Raw genomic sequence first — 19,925 nt, forward strand, 5'->3', positions numbered from 1 at the left:
ATGAGGTCAGTGGCTCTCACAGAGGCCAGTGCAGATACAGCACAGCTCCTTCACTGCAGAATGTTCTGTGGCACAGGGTTGTTAACACAATCCAAACACAACAGAGCATGGCCATTAACTTGGATGAAGCAGATCTGCTGATGGACACTCTCCATATCAATGTATTCATCACATACACACGGAAAAACCTGTCAGGTTTTTTCCCCTATTACCTCCTATTATCTATTTCAGGTAATGGCAGAGATGGGTAAATTTCTATTTCATGCTATACCTCTGGGTATTTTCAGTATTTAGTTTTTATGATCGCATCCTGTGCTGGCTTATCTGCATCCCCTGCCTGGACTAGGAGCTTGGCTTCCACTCTATGCACACAGAACGTGGAGCAGAGACAGCAGGGAGACTCCTATCCTCAGCTGCCCCAACTCCAAGGCCCAGGCCCCACCCCACCCAAGAAGCACCACCATGAATGCTTACTTTCTCTGCAGTCCGGTTCCAGACAGTCACCGTGTGGCCCATTTTTAGCAAGTTGGAGACGATGCCACTTCCCATGAGGCCAAGGCCCAAAAATCCTATCCTAGAAAGACAAGACTGGTCAGTTCAGAGTGGGGGACGGGGTGGAGGGGAGGACAGGGTGGGATTATGAATACTACCCTGGCTCTGTTCCTCTTAAACCTGGGGATCCTCACCTCAGTCCACCACGCAGGCTGCTCTGCAGTGTACTGATACCACAACCGCAGAGCCGGCAGGAGTGCTGGCAGAGCGTGCCTTTTCTCACTCCGGCCCTGTTCAAAAGTGCTCATAAATTTACACAGGCATTTCTAAACCCTCAACTGCCACTGCAAAAAGTATGACTCATATAGGTTACGGCAAATCTTCCCAACCATTTCCTTGTTGCTTTGACGGAGGGGCTGAGCTTACAACTCCACTGCAGTGAGAAACCAGACATTTATCTTCAGCGCATGCAACAGTTCCTCGCCAGCCACCTCAGGTGCAAGGCCTCGAGGTGCCAACTTTGAGCACCCTGGGATCCATGACACGTACCAGGCGCCACACGTGTGGAGCCCCCACCGTCCTCGCCTGCACAAGCCGACACCCTGGTGGTCACCTCCTCTTCCTGGCTTCAGGCTTTGCACCACCTTTGGTCTCTTCATGCAGTCAGCAGGGATGGGCTTCACCACGCCTCTTTAAAGCCTCGCCTGCTCTTTGGAGTCAGTCTTCCCCGGTTCGTGGAGTCTTCTCCTGAACATCTTTCCCCCACATTGCTCCACCTGGGCCCGTCCTCCTCTGCTCTCCCCACACCTTCTAACTGCAGGCCCGTTATGCTCCTTCTGTGACTAAAACTCAGGTGGTCAGTACATGCTGCTTATCTGCACTTGCTACAGCTCACTTGCTCTTTCCTGCAGCCCCAGAACTTGGGGCTCATAGTTGCCACATGGTTCTATGGATGATTTTATCTTGCTCAAATGTCTCTTCTTGGTTCCTACAATTCTTTATCTCTCCTTGCACAAGACAGGGTTAAGCAACACCTCTTTCTTCATTTACTACCTCACGGTCTCACTTCCAGCTTGTCTCTCAGCTCTATTGTTGTCTGCAGCTTCTTCACTCTGACCAGCATTATCCTTCAGTATCTTCAGTCTCCTGGGAGCCATATCCACAGCCACCTCTGCCAATGGGCCCAAAGGTTCTCCTATCCTTGCGGGAATACAACACTCTCATGTTTTCTGTCTAGCCTGCTCTAAGTCACCTGAATCAAATGCTGAAAATGGAACCCACCACTCTCCTCACCAAAGGTATAATCTGTTATTCACAGCTATCTGGGTGGCAACCAGTTTCCTCTAGGATTGTAAATCATGACAGACATTATCTTTCCTTTGTTCAGTGTTCCAGGACACCCAGAAGACCTGGGAATAAAGTTTATGCATTTGTACATGCCAACTGACAGTTGCTCACGGTGTCCCTGAGGCAAGGAAAATGTGGACCAGGTGCACTGGGTGCGATGTAGCTAATCTGCTCAGTAGCTGGCTTTACACTTATAATAAAAAAGGATTTGAGTGATGGCAGAAAACACTGGAATCTGTCCTCAGCCTGGAGTTGGATTTTTAAAAAAAAAGCCAACACACTGCTCATTGATTTAATGGGCAACACCCATTCCTCCTTTAATTAGCACATGTCTCCAGCTCCTTCACACCACAATGGAAGTTCACCAAATATATCTGGTTGAACAAGTGACTTCAACAGCACAAAAAAAGTGTTTGTAGTCTGACAAAGAACCGCACAGAAGACTCAGATGAGAGATTCAGACCTTATTTAGGAGAATGCTCCTTCCTTAAGAGCCCTCATCATCACGACTGAGAAGCACAAGGGGCCGTCAGAATGGAGGTAAAGGTGAGGGTGGATGCCACCTAAGGCCTGGGGACTGCAGTCAAGGCTCCCCACTTGTCTGGGTGGGGCGGAGAGCAGCCAGCAGGTACACTGGGAGGACTGGGGAAAGCAGGACAACAGGCTGCCTTCATTTCTTGCTCCCACCTGCCCCCACCGGGGCCAAGGTCAAGAGTTCTTCAAGTGTGGTCTCCTGATGAGCAGCCACTTATCTGGGAACTGGTCCACCTGAGACCGACTGGTCCAGAAACTCTAGGGGTGCAGCCCAGCAACTGGTGCTTTACGAAGGGTCTTCCAGGTGGTTCAGGAAGGTCTGAGAACCACTGACTCAAGTGTTCCCATCTTAGGAGACTCACTAGTGAGCAAATCCATAGTACATTCACAGGGCAATTTCTGTCTCCCGCAAGTCAAGTTAATCCCAGGCAAATTGTTAAAAATTACAATTTTCCCTTTCTCTTTCCACTTAGTCCCAGCAATGGCTGGGATACAACCCTTAAGAAGCTGCCTTGAAGTCACCCCCAGACCCACAGAACCAGAGCCCAAGGAAGCCCTCCCCCAAAGGCCCTACTTTTTGTCTGTGGGTGTGACACTGCCATTCACCGCTGTGCTGTCTGCGGCCTGGATGGAGGTGGACCCCGTCTCCTGAGGGAGGAAACACAGGTCGTCAGGTGGCCTGCCAGTGCCAGGCCCTGGTGAGAATACAAGTGAGGAGGCGTAGAACCTACATACCTCTTCACATATTTTCAACTTCTTTGTGATTGCCTGGTAACAGACAGCTGGCTAATAAAGAGGGAGTGAAAAAAAATCACTTATTAAACTGAACATTTAACTGGTCTTAGGTACTATTTCCCTACTGAGGTGAGACCCAAAACGGAAAGTTAAGATCAAAACTTTTTGGTGTCCAACTTTGCTGAACTCCAACACATGAAAACTTAACTTGCATTACTCCAGTTCTCATGCGGCTCTACAAGCTGCTTTCTGCTGGTGATGACGCTGAAAATCAGAGGTTTATATGTCCAAAATTATAGGCATGGCCAGCGTACCTGGCCTTGGAACCCTGATGTGTCAACTCCAAGGTCACACACCATCAGCAGATCCTATGAGGGTTCAGCCTAGCTGACAGCCCTGGGGAGACACCTGGGGAAACTGTCCCCCACCCCCAGAGCTCATGGAAGACTGCCTTCATCCAGCAGCACTGGCCACCCGTGCCAGCTCCTGAGGCTGGCTTTCTGTCCTAGACTCTGAGGGAACCACAAATGTCTCAAGCACACAGCCACTAAGTTTTAAAAGCTTCTTTAGGTTCCTTTTAAATCTTAACAATGCCTGATTCATGAGTGGTCCTCTATGTGATTTAAATTTAACTAATTGCTCTGGACAGCAGTACAGGCAGCAGACTAGGGTGAGGCTCCAGCAAAGCAGCACTCTCCCCTTAGGCTAGCTCCTAATGGAAGATCAAGAACCTCAAGGAACAAGCTTACCTTCTCAGTTTGGCTGAGCAGGAAGTGATGGAAATGAGGGTCTGCATCTTTAACAGGCTGAAATCAGAAAATGATTGAATAAAACAATTTATCTTCCACCAGAGATCACCTTCTTCTACTGATAACCAGTCTCTCCTCTAGCTGACACACCTTTGGGAGCTGAGCTTATAACTACCTGGAAGCTCTTTTCCCACTCTGGTTCTAAGCCTTTTATAAACAAAGCCCATTCCAACTGGAGGGAAAACTGGCTTCAAGTGGAAAAGAATGGATGTTTCTACCAGGCTGGTGTATAAATTACTCCCAAACACTGTGGGAAAATAATTAAAAAGTGTACCAGTGATTTTTAAATCCAGCATTCACCAGTCACTTCAGATGACCCAGCAGATCAAGCCAAACTCTCAAGCTCCTCCAGTCATAGGATTTTGGCCCCCTCGTACCTGGTGCCAAATGCTCAGAGGGTTAATATTAACAGGAAGGAGGAAGCAATGACTGCAGGACTTTCAAGGGCTTTTCACAAGCAGGTCCAGCAGCAGGGGAGCAGCGGGCGCACCCACGCCAAGGATAAGGCAGCGTGCAGGCGACCAAACGCAACAGCCACGCACGTGACCCAAGTGTCTCTATAAAGTACCAAGTGGGAAAAACCTGCAGAATGATCCCACTTTTGTAAAAATCAACACTACTTCCCAGAGCAAAAACCTGTAACATGGATATGTGATTATACACCTGATGGTTAAGTGGGTATGCCAAACGGTCTGGAGAGAGTTAAATCAAACTTGACAGCAAGCCTGCGCCAGGGTGGACTCACACACTTCTGTATTCATTGGCAATTAAGAAGTGTCGGGAAAAGCACACCACACAGTCAGGCTGGGAAACCAGCTCTGAGGCTGTGCTTGTCATGGCCCAAGGGAGGGGTCATTACCTCGCTCACGTTCGGCTGCCATTTAAACGTGGCCGTGGGTCCAGCCATCATCCCCTTCACAGTACTAGACTCAGGGATGCTGAGGTCCTACAGAGGGAAAGACAGGTGGTCACAACACTGTGGCGCCTCAGGAGCAGGTGTCTTCCTCCCTCAAGCGGGGGCCTCTCTTCACTGCTTTGCTTTCTTCAGTCACACTCCACCCCAAACTACCCTAGCCAGCCCCATGGTCTCCCCAGGCACAGCTCTGATGACTGGTGAAACAGGGCAAGTCCTTGTCAACACAGAGGGAAGCTTTCTTTTCTCTGGTCCAGAATGACAAATGTGTTCCTGGGCCAAAATTCCTCAAGGATGGAGGGAACCTGAAAGACAACTGTGGTCTGCAGTGTGATCAGCAGGTCACAGAGGAAGCTCTTATTGCAAATAACGAGCATGAGGAAAACAGTACTGGCTTCAAAAGGAATCCATCGTATCTCAAAAGAAACTGAGGAAGCCACGTGGTGCAGTGAGGAGATCTGCCCAACATTTTAGAGCCACTAAGTGACGAAGCCAGAATTAGATCCTGGGGCGGTCAGGATCCAGGAGTCCATTCTCCCCCTGAGACAAAAGACAGGTGCCGTGGGGGCAGGGAGTCAAGAGCTCAGTGCTGCAGGTCAAGCTCTCCACTAGATAGCTGAGGTGAAGTGTCAGGAGGGCCACTGAGGCTGGGAGACAGCAAGTGGGGACAGGGACACGAGGTAACCTGTGGCAGAGGGGCAGGAGCAGACGACCTGTACAGCTTTATCCCTAGATCTCCAGCCTGGCGCGGAGATGCACAAAACGAAACAAAGCAGCCCAGAGCAGTGCTGCCCCAGAGAAGCTGCTGTCATGACGGACGTGTTCTGTATCCGCTCGGTCTAGGCACGCGTTACTATGGAGCACCTGTCATGTGGTCAGTGTGACTTGAGTAACTGGATTTTAATTTGAGTTTAATGTAAATTAATTTAAATGTAAACAGTCACTAGCCTAGTGACCACAACAACAGAACAAGCGTAAGGCAGGAACACAGCTGTCCAACCAGCACTGAGCAAAGGCCTCCACTCCTGATTCTCTGCCTGAGTCTGGATTTTTAGGAGAGCCTCACAGGATAGCTCTGTTTTGTCCTGTGGTCCATGCCCAGAGTCCCAGTTCTCCGCTCAGGACTCGAGCCCCAGAGAGAAGGCGAGTGTGCACCCCCTGAGCGTGGCTCCCCCATGGAGATGGACACAAACCCAGTCTTCGCCTTCCCGCACATAATCAACACCCCTGCCGTCAAGCTCAGCCTTTTCTGTTAATCCTCACAGGACAGAGGATTATAGCTCAGAACAGCACTCATCTGGGGCTCTGCCCAGCTAGACTACTACACTCTGCTTCAGTGAGGAGCTCACCAGCCAAATGACAATCACTATAGCAACACACACGCTTGTGTGAGAAGAGTCCGTCCACATAAGCCTGGCAGCAGCCCCCAGGAGTGCACTACAACCACCACACTCTCACCGCACAAAGGCTGCTGCTGAAAAATAGTGAATGTGCAATGTCTGTCAGATGTATAGTGTTGCAGGCACTGTCTTATGTGCTTGGCTTGTGTTACTCATTTAATTCTTAAAACAAACCTAAGAGGCACTGTTATCTTCAATGACCAGACAAGGAAACTGAGGTGAAGGGAGCTGGCCATGGTCGTACAGCTGTAGAAGGTCATGGAGACCCCAGGGCCTCCTCCTTACCTCTCCTTCATACCTCCCTTTACCCCAAAGAAACTGTTTCCCTTCACGGTGAGCACAGGAGGTGGTGAGATCCGTGGTGTGAGATGCCGGACAGCATGCATTTGGAGAACATATAAAACCCAACAGCCCAGATTTCTGTGGGTCCGCAGGAAATCAACTCAATCGGATCAAGCCAGATCACATCTCCTGAAAGTCCTTCATGCCCCACAACCGGCAGTTTCTAAACTCCCCTCACTCTGGCCAGAGGTGCCTACCACTCAGCTGCTCTCATCTATTCTGTCTTGGATCACTGAACAGCCAGAAGGGCCCGCTCTAACGCAGTGGTTGTACTGCAGCAGCTGATAGGCTGAATGTAGTCCAGAGAGACGTTCCTTTGTACTTAGAAGTGTAAAAATTTGAATTAGCTTCTAACATTTAAAATAGGAACATTTCACTTAAAATCTGTATTTCCAGCTTCTCTTCGAGAAAAACCAAAGGATTTGGCAAAAGTTGGCTGGGAGTCCAAGGGTGGGGCATGGCCTTGCCAGACGGCAGCAGCCGCCACCCTAACACCTTTGGCTCGGTCTCGTGCCTAAGTACCCTCTTCCCGCCCCTGCCTGGTCTCGCTGGTGTCTCAACCTGTGCGCCTCCATCTGACATCCAGCGCTTCGTCACCGCCCCATCATCCCAGGTCTGTGCCAGCCATCTGGATTCCAGTCTCCGATCCTGCTCTAACAACCTTCCCCTGTGTGCTGACAGACTACCTGCTTCACCTCAAATCTTCCTCCTTTGGCTCCCAAGACCCACACAGATCTTTCTGGAAAGGTGAGAGGTATGTTACTTCTGCCTCACTTCCCTTCGTCGGCTCCATCCACTTCTTCCAGCCTTGAGCTGTGGGCATTCTCTCTGCAAAGCCAACTTCTTCCCTCCCCTCTCCTCTCTCCTGGCTTTCCCTCAAGACAACCACAATCAGGGCTCTGGGATCTAATGTCCTCTCTAGATATTCACTCCCCAACACCAACATTTCCATCCTACGTTCCTGGACGCCTCCCTGATAGTCTAGACATCACTCAATGTCATTACACACAGAACCGGTCCTCTCGCCCCAAAAGCCAGCTCCTGTGCTCAGAAGAAAGGCAAGTTACAGGTACAGACTCGAAATCATCTCCCTTCCCCTTTTCTCATCATCCCCTAGATGTAACCAGTTACCAAATCTTGCCAACTCCTCCTGTGAAGTGCTTCTCACATAGTTCCTTTCAGTATTTGCTAACGCCCCCCTCCCCCTGCCCAAGGAAATCCCATTATGAATGAACACTTGATGTTACCCTTCTTATCAGCTTTGAGCCTTCCTTCACTGCCAACCGTGCCCTGTAACACAGCCTGGCACACACTGCCACCTCCATGTCCAGCTCTAACACCTTCACACCACCCTACTGACTCCATGGCAGTTCAACACTGCTTACGCAGACCTGGAGGCTCTCCATGACCTAGTGACAAGCTGCCTTTACCTGTCTGTCCTCCTCCTTGTCCTGTACGAGGACTGACACTATGCCCGCCAACATCAAGCCCATGTGGGCTGTGCCCTTCGTCCGTGGAAGGCCTTCCCTTCTTTCTTGCTCAACCCTTGCACGCTGGCTCAGTGGACCCTTCTACTCCTGACCATGTGTCTGGTTGAATGCCCAAGATCCGTGTTCCTATTTCACGCTTGTGTGTCCAGGCGGTGCCCCTTCCCTGTCTGCAGAATTCTTTAGGGCAGCACAGAGCAGGGGGCCCTACGTCTGTTCAGGGAGCTGAAGCACACAGGAGAGCTCGACTCTGCCCTGTACGAAGGACAGTCACCAGTCCCAGAAGCTACAGAGACAGAACCAACCTTCTCGTCCTTGGGGGGCCGACCCCGCTTCCGGGGACTCTGCTCCTGGGCTCTCTTCAGAGGGGACTTGGAGCCTCGCTCTGAGGAGCCTGAAGGCACCCTCTTCTTTCCTTCTCCCATGTTCTTCTTCACCTTCCCTTCAGACAGGCTAAGCTTGCGCTTCTCATCACCTGAGATTGGCCTACTTCTCTCCTCACTGGAATTACGCCGATTCTTGTCATCAGCAGAACTGTGGGATGATGTCTGTAAGTTTAATAATAATAGTGATAACCAGCACAATGGCTGCTACCATCTCGACCCCTATTTACACGGGCCACGCCCTGTGGTGAGCACTTTCTGTACATGCGTTATCCACATGATAATCCTATGAAGTAGGCGCTGTTGTCACCTCTGCTTACATTTGGGGAAGTAGAGTAAAATAAAATTCAAGTCATTTACCCACAGTCCCCAAACTGGATTTATATTCAGGCAGTGGACAGATCCCAGAGGCATGCTCCTAACCTCCATAAAAGGGAGAAGGCCTGTGCTGTACTCAAAAGCTGAGGGACTTCTGCTGGGTCCAAACGACTTTCCTGAGGGCAACAATCTATTCCAGAAAGGTCAACCAGATGCATGGAGTTTCAATCTGATCAGCAAAATGCTGACGCCTTAGACCTGAAGTAGCTCTCTCCCCACTGGCATTTCATGAGAATAGAGTTTCAGGTTCGGGTGATATTTAATCTGTTAGTTACTATGCAAAAAATAACCAGTCCGGAGTCGGCACAAAGTGAGAATCATGGGGCCTCTCACCTGGTCCTTCCCTTTGGCTCTCCTGAGGAACTCCTCCACGGCGTCCACAGCTTGCTGGAATCGCTTCCCCTTGTTGATCTTTATCATTTCCTCCTTATGTGCATGATAAGGCTTGAGCTGTTCCACTTTGATCCAGGCACTGGCAGAAAACATACAGAGCAAGGACATGATCCACACTGCTTGTGCCACAAAGTATCAAAGGCCTCCTCCCAGCAGAGTGCAAGTATCCATTTGGTTTAACTGGTCTTTGAAACAGGCCTGCCACGTTTTCAAAACATACTACTGCCCACCCCCTAGACTCTTGAGCCTAAAAGTATGTTTTCCAGAAACAAGTCAAACCACCACCACCACCAAAATCATTGTCCTCCAACTAAAGTCACTGTTGCGGGTTATTTCCACTATCCTTCACCAGGCTTCCATGCTGAAACACACATACTCTGCCATTAGCTCAGGACCAAGGAGACCTGGAGATGTGCTCCCACCCTCACTAACACAACACAAGTGGCTCCACATGGATCCTAGGAAATCAGGACTCCTGGCACTATCAACCACAGCAGCACCACTGCCAGTCAAAACCCTCAGTCAGACCGACGACCTGTCAATCCCAAGACTCAGGAATGCTCTGAGAGCTAAAGAAAGGCAACAGCTTAAAGAATCTGCTGCTCCCGCAGGTGTCTGCAGTCTCAGAGCTTGTATTTGTTCATGAATGACTGTACCCAGGGCTACTGAACCACACGAAACAGGTGACACACGGTTCGGAACAAGGGCAGCAGTCACAAAAGGAGGCTTTCAGAAATAAAACTCTGCCTGTGATTAAAGGGAGAGGAACATGCTCTTCAGATTTTGATTCCCACCACCAATGCATTACATGTGAGAATGAAAAGAGCCATCAACCCTGGAATAACTGGCCTGCCACACTAACTTGCACGAATCTACCCCCACTGGCTTTTGTGGTTTCCTTAAATGACGGTCAGTTTCCAAAACAGCATACAATGGAGAGAATTATAGGCTTGGCAAGGTTAAGAGTTTACTTACATATTTTACCCTGTAAAACTCAAAGAGGTTTCATAGCATAACCTTCAGAAAAAGTGGGTCAGGTCAAGGATATAGAAATTGGGCTATTACATGAACTTAGGCTTCTTTCCTTTAGAGAAAGCTAAATACTCACTAATAATAGTCGAAGTGCTAACCTCTGCACATAAAAATAGTGCTATCAACCCAGCAACAGCCACCTGCGCTTCAAGTGTTGTACTAATGGTTGTAATAATGGGTCTGTATAAACACAACCTCTGGAACCATCAGTCTGCAAACCAAGACTAGGCATATTATCTGTGGGTAAACAAGAAGAATGAGAACAAAACAGTGAATGGGGACTCAGACGCTGGTCTCACTGCAGGTTTCCAAAAAGACGAGGTAAGCAGGTAACTTCCAAGTGACCAACTCATCCTAAAGTCTGAAATTGGACATAATAGACCCCATAGGTCCAATCTATGAGGAGGAAAAATGGAATTAAATTGATCCCATATTATTCAGCAAGTGTGTTTACAGCATTGAGGCCAAACCACCAGCACAATCAGATGAAAAGCAAGTCAAACTTTCAGATTAATTGGGAGCTCTGAGGTGACAAATTCTCAGTATCAGTGATCTTAGAGACCTACAGTCCTCAAAGAGACCTCCACCCTCTCCCAGCTTCAGGTCAGATGCTGAGACCTGCACGCATTCCTAGCATAAGACGGACAGGGTGGTTTTAATCAAGCCTCCCTGAGAAAGGACTGTAAGAATCCTAAGAGGGATTCCTAAATCCCTCTTATCCAATCTCCTCACACTAACACAGGACTCAGAGTAAGTGGAAAGGTGAGGATATTTGTGGAGGAAGCCCCAATGAACCCAGGCCTATCTTCCATTGAAGGATTTTAAGTGGATTACTGAGTTCTGCCAAGAGAACAGTAATAGTCAAGGTTCATTCATCCTAAATAAAGACTAGCATTTGAGATACTAAAATGACATTTTCCTCTCTTATGACCATCTTTGAAAAGTGAAAATAAGTTTGCTGAAAGAAGTGATAGTGTAAGTATGACTTCAAGAGAAATGTTAATCTAAGAAATCACCTCCTGCTGGAGAAACATCCTGTCATCTTGGAAAAACAGTAAATAAAACATGAGCCCAGCAGAGCCCTAGGAGGATTATCTCCTGAAAGCACGATGAACTGAAATTCACTTTGGCCATTTCAATAATTTTTTCTCCAAAGGCAATATTACAAAACTCTGTCTCCTTAAAAAGGGTATGCTTTTCAGCTGGAGCTTCAGTAAGGCCCTACTGAGGCCAGCCAGGCAGGGACTGGCATGCAACTGGTGCTCAATAATTACTCAGTAAGTGAAATCTTCCAGGCATGTCAGGGAGTCTGGACTGCTGGCCTCTGGGCTAAAACAGATGACTGTGCAGGCTTTTTGTGGTTGTTGCTGTTGTTTATATGTTTTTAAAGTGAGCATTCTGTTTCTTTGCTTGATTTAAGCTGTAAGTTTTGATTTCCCTCAATGTGCTCCCAATGCCTAGTAGATAGGGTTGCACTTTTTCCAACCAATTTGCTGCGGGCTGTCAAAAAAAAAAAAAAAAAAAATCACGAATAGTCAAGTTGTGTCTAATGAACTGGCTTTGCTTCTGTATTCAAGGAAGTTAATTATACATTGTTTGTAGAAGTAAATGCCCCACAACAAGCTAACTGGCAATCAGTGAGGTCACTATAAAGAATGAAATGGAAGGTCCTTTAAGATACCTGGCTAAGTGGAAAATGGCAAGATACAGAGCAGTGTGTGTAGTACACTAGCACTTGCACTAAGACAAGGAAAAAGGAACAGGCAACTTCCTGGTCTGGCACCCAGTATCTCTTGAGGCTCTCTCATAAGAAACTAGTATAACTAGATGCCTGTGGGCCACACTTGAGGGGAAGAGAGGAATGGAACTTTCTCAACGGTTTAAAGCTTGATTTGGGTGTAAGTATCTATTAATCTTAAAAAAACAACAAATCATGGACTTCCCTGGTGGTCTAGTGGCTAAGACTGCACACTCAGTGCAGAGGGCCCAGGTTTGACTCCTGGTGGGGGAACTAAGATCCCACAACAAAGATCCGGAACAGCCATATGAAAAAATAAATATTAAAAAACTGTATAAACGAAATAAAATAAAATGTCCCTCAACAAATCAACAAGGGCCCACGCTGTAGCACATGAGCTATTTCTACTGAGAAGGGGGCTCTCCCCCATGACTTCCTTGTGTAGGTCTGCTCAGGTGGGTAGCTACTGCCTGGCTCCTGGTGTGACTGCACCTGTAACACAGCCAAGAGCAAACTTACCCTGGTAATCTGATACACCTCCTGCAAATACTTTTCGTTTGAGAACACAACTTCCCCTAAGCCACCCTCTGATTATACACTCAAAATGAATGTAAAAATCTCACATTTTCAGGCTTCTCTGGTGGCTCAGTGGTAAAGAATCCTCCTGCCAATGCAGGAGACACGGGTTCAATCCCTGGCCACAGGCTGTGGAGCAACCAAGCCCATGTGTCACACTACTGAAGTCCTGGCAATAAGAGAAGCCACCACAGTGAGAAGCCCTCGCACCACAACCAGAGAAAAGCCCGCCCGGCAACAAAGACCCAGCACAGCCAAAGCCCCCTCACATTTTCACTTTCATAATTCCGACCCACCTTCCTCTTAATTAAAACTAGACTACACAGATATCCTAGTGAAGAAGCCAGTCTATGAATGATCTCACTCATGTATATGTCTCAGACTCCCGGAAACAGTGACCTGAGCGGGGAGAGAGCATACAGGCAGAGGCCACAGGTGAGAACAAGTACATGGTCAGACAGGTATGTCTGCCCTCCATCTGGATTTGGTGAAAAGTACTTAGTAAATAACTCTCGGCCCCCCTCCCCCCGGCTTAAACCAGTCACAGAGGCTGAGGATTACTGAGTTGTTACAGGTCCAAGTCTAAACTATTCAGAAACCAAGACACCTCCCCTCGAATGCAAATCAAAAGACAAAAAAGGTCACAAAACAGGTAACAATTTCAGTTAATTACAAGCAACACCTATCATACAGATGTCAACAAAGACTTGCTTATAAGACACAGAAAATTTTTGTTTCCAAAACTTGACAACATTCCCCAGTGCTGGATAAGGCTCTCAAGCTGCACCGCCACCATGGTCAGCCACTGCTTTCCACGCCGGTGCCCCCTGCCCCTGCGGCACCCTGCCACGCGGAGGGCGTCTCACCTGAAGGGCAGGGGCCGTTGTCAGTGCTCTCGAGGATCGCGGCTGTCCAGCTCTGGCAAAAGGACACTGCTGGCTCAATTCAAACACTGGAGCAGCAGCTCTTACTCCCTGCCTGGCTCAATCCTTCAACCATTACATGGTGTTGGAGGCAGTGAAAGTGCGTCAGTCAGGCGACAAGTGAAAGGGGGATGCTCAGATGGGTCCAACCTGCCGTGCCCCTAATTACGAGGCATAGATTTTTCTACAAGTTACTGATATTTCAGCACTCACTTAGACACCTCACAACCAGCCTGTCCCACCTTATATCTAGCTTGATGTAAAAAGAACTTCAGGCTGGGACCTCGGACGTATTATCAGTTAAGTCCTTAAGTTTCCTGGCTCTCAGTTTCTGTATCTGTTGAAAAATAAGAACCGGAACAACTACCTTGTTTTCTGAAAGGGCTGTTTTGAGGATCAGATGTGAAGACTGCTATAGAAAGAGCTGTTACGGATTTACACAGTTTGCCCACAGTATTATTTGAACTGGTTTGTTTTCCGTGGGTTTTGCACACCTGCAAACTGAATGAACTCCCTCCATTCTGCCACCCATGGCCACTGAAGAAACTTTGAAACCCCGAGCTCAGTTTCTGCTCTGACGGGCAACCACCTGTTCAAGGTGGGCCCTCATGCACCAGAGATTTAATCCTGGGCTGTGGTCACATGGTGGAGTTATCTTTCCCTCTGCATTTTCATGAAACAGAAAAGGGCTGTGGGCAGGTCCCATGCAGTGATCCAGGCTCAGAGAGCGCAATCGGGCCATCTTGTTAAGTCCTTCCCGTCACAGGGGAGGCTGGCTGGGGAGGTCTAATCCTCTCTTCCTTTTTGCGAGGAGGGAGCAAAGTCAGGAATGAACTCTGTTGCCATCCTGGTGACATCACTCCCGGGTCCTCTGTTCTTGGTTCTCTCTTTCAGTGGGAGAGAAACAAAATTTTCTAGGTTTTGGAAGGAAGAATAGAAAAAAAATCAGATTTCTAAAAGATAGGAACATGTCCACCGAGGTCAGGACACCGTGACTGACAGAGCCTCCAGGACGTGCAGGAGCAGGCATTAAGGGGAGGCAGAGTCCAGTTTCTGCCGTAGCCACTCACAGCTCTGTCCGTCACAAAGCAGTTCTCATCCCTAAAGTCCACTTGCATTTCCTGTCTGGGCTGTATCTCACACAGCCCTCCTTACACAGTCCTAAACACAGCCCTCCTAAACAGCCACACAATGTTTACTCACAGTGCCCTTTGTCAAAACACCTGAGGATTTATGATCAAGTTAGTGTTTATCTCCTTAAGGTCAATTATTTCATCAATTCTGCTCATGTTCTTTTCTCAGTTTTTGTTTTTCACATTAAAGAGTTCTCTCTGTCACCTGACTTCCTCAAGAGGACAGACTAGACAGCACACAGTATCCCTGGCTGGGAACAATGTAGCTTTTCCATAAAGGTGAAACAATGTAAAAATAAGAAACAAAGAATAACAAAAACAAAACATCAGCCGAACAAAAAAAGGTGGCACAATGTATCATTTTGTGTTCCAAGCCATTAAGGTCACAGACCACTCTACTTACACACAGATCCTCCACATCCTACCCTACCTTTCTTTCTCTCTCATATTGTCTTTACTTAAAACCACCTGCTTCTCATCAACTTTTTTTTTTTATAAGAGATCTAACCCTAACCCAATGTTTGTTGAACATCTGCTCTATGCCAACCAATACAATGAGTAAGGGATGCTACTTTCTTATAACTGCCGGGTAGAGTGTTGTCCCCATATGTGGACAAAGACCCAGATGCTTAAAAGTCAAACAGCCCAAATCACAGAGCAGGTGAAACTGGTATCTGAATATACATCAGGCCAGTAACAAGGCAATGGCACCCCACTCCAGTACTCTTGCCTGGAAAATCCCATGGACAGAGGAGCCTGGTGGGCTGCCGTCTATGGGGTCGCACAGAGTCAGATACGACTGAAGTGACTTAGCAGCAGCAGGAACAATCCAGAGCTCTGTCACCAAAGTACTCTACTACTAAGAAACAATCTGGAGATTTCACCTTCAGAAGATACAAAGAATCTAAACTCTGCCTCAATGCTGACCACTAAGAACTCTTCTCTGGTTAGAGAACTGCTGGAGATCCTTTCCTTTTGTTTCCTTTCACTAAGGCAACGGCTTAGCCACAAGAAGTTAACATGTTAGTCTCCTCTTAATGGCTTTTTATGAAGAACAGTATCAAGGAAGTTTAGAAGGTTAAAGATATTACATCTAGCCACTGCAGTGTATGGTGTATTCGCTTGCTTATGAGTCTCCTCAAAGAACTTCTTAACATCATTACCATCACTAACACACTATTTTTGTGTCCAGAAAAGCACATCCTTTTCACTGGCTTCACTGGTCTGCCTGGCTGAGTGCTTGAGTGCTGAGATACACTCAGCTCCCATTTTCTGTGTCCTATTTATACACAGGGACAGTTTATTTCTCTAGACTTTCAGCGTGTTAAAAATTATAAAAACACAATGGCTTTCAGGTCCCCTGTAAGCTATTTAATTCTCCACTTTCTATGAGTTCCCATTTGTGTTCCAGACTGGTGAATTCTTCATTTAGCTAATCAACGCAGGCCAACAACATTGCCCTGCTCTCCTCAAGCACAGGTTCTTTACCTCTGGGAGGAAGTCTTTCTCTGTCCACACGTTCAACTTATCTCCCAGTGGTTTACGGTATCCTCGCTGCCTGGAATACCCCTACTATTCCTCTCCAAATTCTACCCATCCTCCAGAGTTTGATCCAAATCCTGTCTCTTCAAGAAGACTCCTTTGACCCCTGTTCAAATTTCTCCTTGCTGTTCTCGATTTCTCCTTGTTCTAGAATCCTTTAATAATTCCACTCCTTCTACACTTGGTCCCATCTAAAGTGTTTATGTCTTGTTACCTCAGTTCCCGGAAGACAGGGACCATAGCGTTTGCCTTCCCAGAAGTTCTCTTTGGTGTCTGGCTGTACATTCAGCACTTGTTTTATGCATCCAGATGATCTTTCTCGTGATGTGCACGGCATTAGCAGAACATCCCCTCTTCCAGACTGTCTCTGGCTCTTACAGCTCTGGGCCAGTGACTCCCTTGAAATATTGCCACCAAAAGGCTGTTAAGTTGGTTTGAGACAAGCACTGGGGCTGGGTATGTCGGTACATGTGTATACGGTGAATGCAGACATACCATGCAAACTCTAAACCAGGATGAGCACTCTGACACAAAAACTTGCTAGTGAAGAGTACTATTTATAAGAGATTTTCCTATGGAATATCATATATCACTTTCCACAAGCATATACTTTTCAAACCCAAAGCTACATTTTCCTCTAAGAACCACATATACAAACACAATTACTTAGAGAAATTAAACCATCTAGCTAGAACCAGGCAATCAACTTGATGGAGTGATGAGAAAGCTAACCAAGTCACTGGAAACACGAAAACACACTCCTCTCTTTGCTGCTATTTATTATATGGCCTATTAAAGAATCTCAAATTAACAGTCCTGATTTCAACTCTAGAACACATCTGGTTAAAAAGCTTTACTGTTACAACGCTAGATCAAATCATCTAGTTTTACAAGAACAAGGCTAAAGAACTATTTTTATTAAGACAAAAGAAATTTTAGCTTTCACTGTATAACTCATGCCCGAACCACAATGATAAACAGCCATTAAGAGAACCAAACCAAACAAAAGGATCTGCCTGGAGGGGAGAGGCGTTTAAGTATGAGATGGGAAACCCTATCTCAATGAGGTGATCACATCTAGAAGGCATCACCCTATTTTTCAACTGATGTCTCAGAGATAACAATAACACCTTTTATTTAGGCAGAAACCAGAAAGATATGCCATTTTTATAGACCATGATAAGACTGAATTAGGAGACCGAATTAGAATATTCACAAAGCAGCTTCAACCCAGGGCAACTCCCAAACATAGGGAAAGTGAAACTCTTAGTGAGCACTACTCACTGATCTTCTGTTCCAAAAAACTTTACAAAGAAGCATTTCTTCCCACGTGGTTTCTTTAAGTCCTTGGGTGGGTTAACAATCTACAGGATGAAAGAGGAAAACAAAAAAATTTTTTTCCACAGTGATAAGTTGGTAAGAAAAAACATGAAATAAAAGAAATATGTCTTAAAAAACAAAACCAAACACAGGGCATAGTTTATGTCCAAACCTGGTGCTTTTCTACTGAGATACGTGAAATGTACAAATATTCCAAGAGTTCCCAACATCTACTATTATCTATAGGGTTCAGTAGATACAATATCTCTTTAACTAAAATGACTCTGTTTTAAAAGTATTACTCCCTGCAACATGACCCTGTCATCACTGAAGAAACATACGGGACACTCCTGAAAATTCTTTTGTACAAAAGAGTTGAGACAGGTGACAACAACAGTGACGAATAAGGCACTGCAAATGCCATATTGCAAAGACACAGTCTAAAGACATTTCCTGGGCTCCAAGCAAGAATATAAAAACAGAACATTTGGAAAGCTATGAAGGATCGCCTCATGCAAAATGTGGAATGCCAACTTCTGCAAAGATGCACTGGAGCAGCACATATGGTAAAATGGAAGAAAATTTAAACTTAGTTGGGACAAAAATACTTTGACTTTTCACTAACCTACATTTAGATTTTTTTTCTTCCTGGAAAGTTTATTTTCTTCTCTTTTTGTTCAATTTATGCAAAGCTATTCAAGTCATAATGGATTTTCAGGATTAAAAGACTTTTATCAAAAACCACTTCTGAGTCAAGAAATAATAATTCACTGCAGATTAAAAGATCTGGTTTATGTATACTGCCTTTTCTAAATAAACTGATACTAAAGAAAAAAAAGAAAAACAAAAAACCCGTGTGTTATTTAAATAAGCCCAGTTTAACTCAATGCTAGAGTCTGTGGGGAATTCCATCTTACATGATCCCCCTTCTCAAAGCCAGCTTCAGACGTTCTTCCTTCAGTAGCAAGACACTCACCTTTCCCGGCCAAGGAGGATACCGGCCGAGTTTTCCCCTAGAGAAAACACAGAGAGTCAGCATTTGCTCTGGAAAAGCAACTCCAGCTCCTTCAACACACTCAACATGCAATTTATTTTTCCTAAACCTCCACCTTCACCCTCCACTGCCAGACTAAAAGCTGGCAACAAGGAATTCTTAAACGTGGCTTCCACAGCTGGGCCCAGGATGCCCAAATTCCTCAGAAACGCAATGCAAAAAAAAAAAAAAAAAATCGAGGACTTCGGTGCGCCAGGTATGCGCATCCTGGTGACGAGGAATACAGAAAAGACAAAACAAAACCACCGACAGCCGTTTGTCTAGAGCCTGCCGGTGACGTGACGGGGGTGGGGGGCAGCTCGCTCTGTAAACACAAGACTTCCCCTTCACAAAGTCTGGTTTAATTCACCAGCCTGGCTTTGACAAAACGCTAAGGGAAGCCCTTCCTCCGGGTCGAAGAGCTGCGCAGCTCGAGGGAGGCGGCTCCCGTCTCGGTCCGGGCGGTTGTCCGGGACACAGAAGCCGACAACGAGAGGCACCGGTCACTGCCAAGCCTTCGGTTGTAATGGAGAAGTGTTCCCTTCAAGCACAGCACCGGCAATCCGCTTTCGACACCCCCGGGCCGAGCCGCCGCACAGGTGGGTTCCGTCGCGCAACGCGGGTGTCCGAGGGTTTTACCCAGACGAGACGGCCCCGCGGGCTCCCCGGCTCTTCCTGGGAGCCCCCCAGCCCAGACCCCGGGGCGAGGAACCGGACGTCCGTGGAAGCCGCGCGGCGCCGGTCACTCTCCTCACAGTGGGCCGCCACGCGTCCGGGTCCGGAGCGCTGCTCTCCCCGGGCGGCCTCGGTGCTCGGAGCTGGGCCCACCGCGGCCACCCTCGGCCTCAGTCCCCTGGGGCCAGGCTGCCCCTTCCGCCCGGCTTCACTCCCTGCGCCGGCACCTCGTCTCGCCCTTTCTCCAAGACCTGGAGCGCGTAGAAAGGCCGCCTCGGGGCGGGCCACACACCCTACGCCCGGGGAGGCAGCTCCCCAGCGCACCGCTCTTGGCCCCGGCCGCCCGGACTCACCACACCAAATCGCCGAGCCGCAGACTCACAGCCGCCATCTTACCACCCAACCACCGCCGACGCACAGGCGCTCGGGAACATCAGCTCGCTCCGGCGCCGCCCATTGGAGTGAGGCAGGCCACGTGATAGGGGCCGGCCGTCCCCCTGGCCACGCCGCTGCTCTGACGTCACCGCGCCCGTCGGGGCTTATTGGCCGGCCGAGCGGCACGTGACCCGGGCGCCGCGGTCTCCGCGCGCCGGATCCCCGAGACTCCCGGCTCCTTTCCCCCTCCCTCCGGCTCGTGACAACGAAGCGCCGCGGTCCGAGGCGGCGGCGGCGGCGGCGGCGGCGGCGGCGGCGACGGTGCGGCCGGCGGAACGAGCGAGGGAGCCGGCCGTGCGGCCCGC

General features: G+C 48.0%; 1 protein-coding gene across 3 annotated transcripts in view; it reads right to left on the bottom strand.

Moving 5' to 3' along the window:
* Positions 1 to 19,648, bottom strand: part of GLYR1 (glyoxylate reductase 1 homolog) — a 31,455-nt gene extending 11,807 nt beyond the window's left edge. For all 3 annotated transcript variants that reach the window (XM_040256232.1, XM_040256222.1, XM_040256213.1), the window contains exons 1-10: positions 19,539 to 19,648; positions 18,454 to 18,490; positions 17,442 to 17,521; positions 9,154 to 9,292; positions 8,365 to 8,607; positions 4,777 to 4,863; positions 3,858 to 3,914; positions 3,109 to 3,159; positions 2,948 to 3,021; positions 475 to 574 (exon numbers count right to left, since the gene is read on the bottom strand). In XM_040256232.1, coding sequence (XP_040112166.1) covers positions 475 to 574; positions 2,948 to 3,021; positions 3,109 to 3,159; positions 3,858 to 3,914; positions 4,777 to 4,863; positions 8,365 to 8,607; positions 9,154 to 9,292; positions 17,442 to 17,521; positions 18,454 to 18,490; positions 19,539 to 19,576 — 906 coding nt within the window. In that variant the 5' untranslated portion in view covers positions 19,577 to 19,648. The remainder of the gene's footprint in view (positions 1 to 474; positions 575 to 2,947; positions 3,022 to 3,108; positions 3,160 to 3,857; positions 3,915 to 4,776; positions 4,864 to 8,364; positions 8,608 to 9,153; positions 9,293 to 17,441; positions 17,522 to 18,453; positions 18,491 to 19,538) is intronic.
* Between the last annotated feature and the right edge of the window lie 277 nt (positions 19,649 to 19,925).

This window comes from Oryx dammah, unplaced genomic scaffold, assembly GCF_014754425.2.
Source record: "Oryx dammah isolate SB20612 unplaced genomic scaffold, SCBI_Odam_1.1 HiC_scaffold_2, whole genome shotgun sequence".
In the NCBI taxonomy this organism is placed as follows: domain Eukaryota; kingdom Metazoa; phylum Chordata; class Mammalia; order Artiodactyla; family Bovidae; genus Oryx; species Oryx dammah.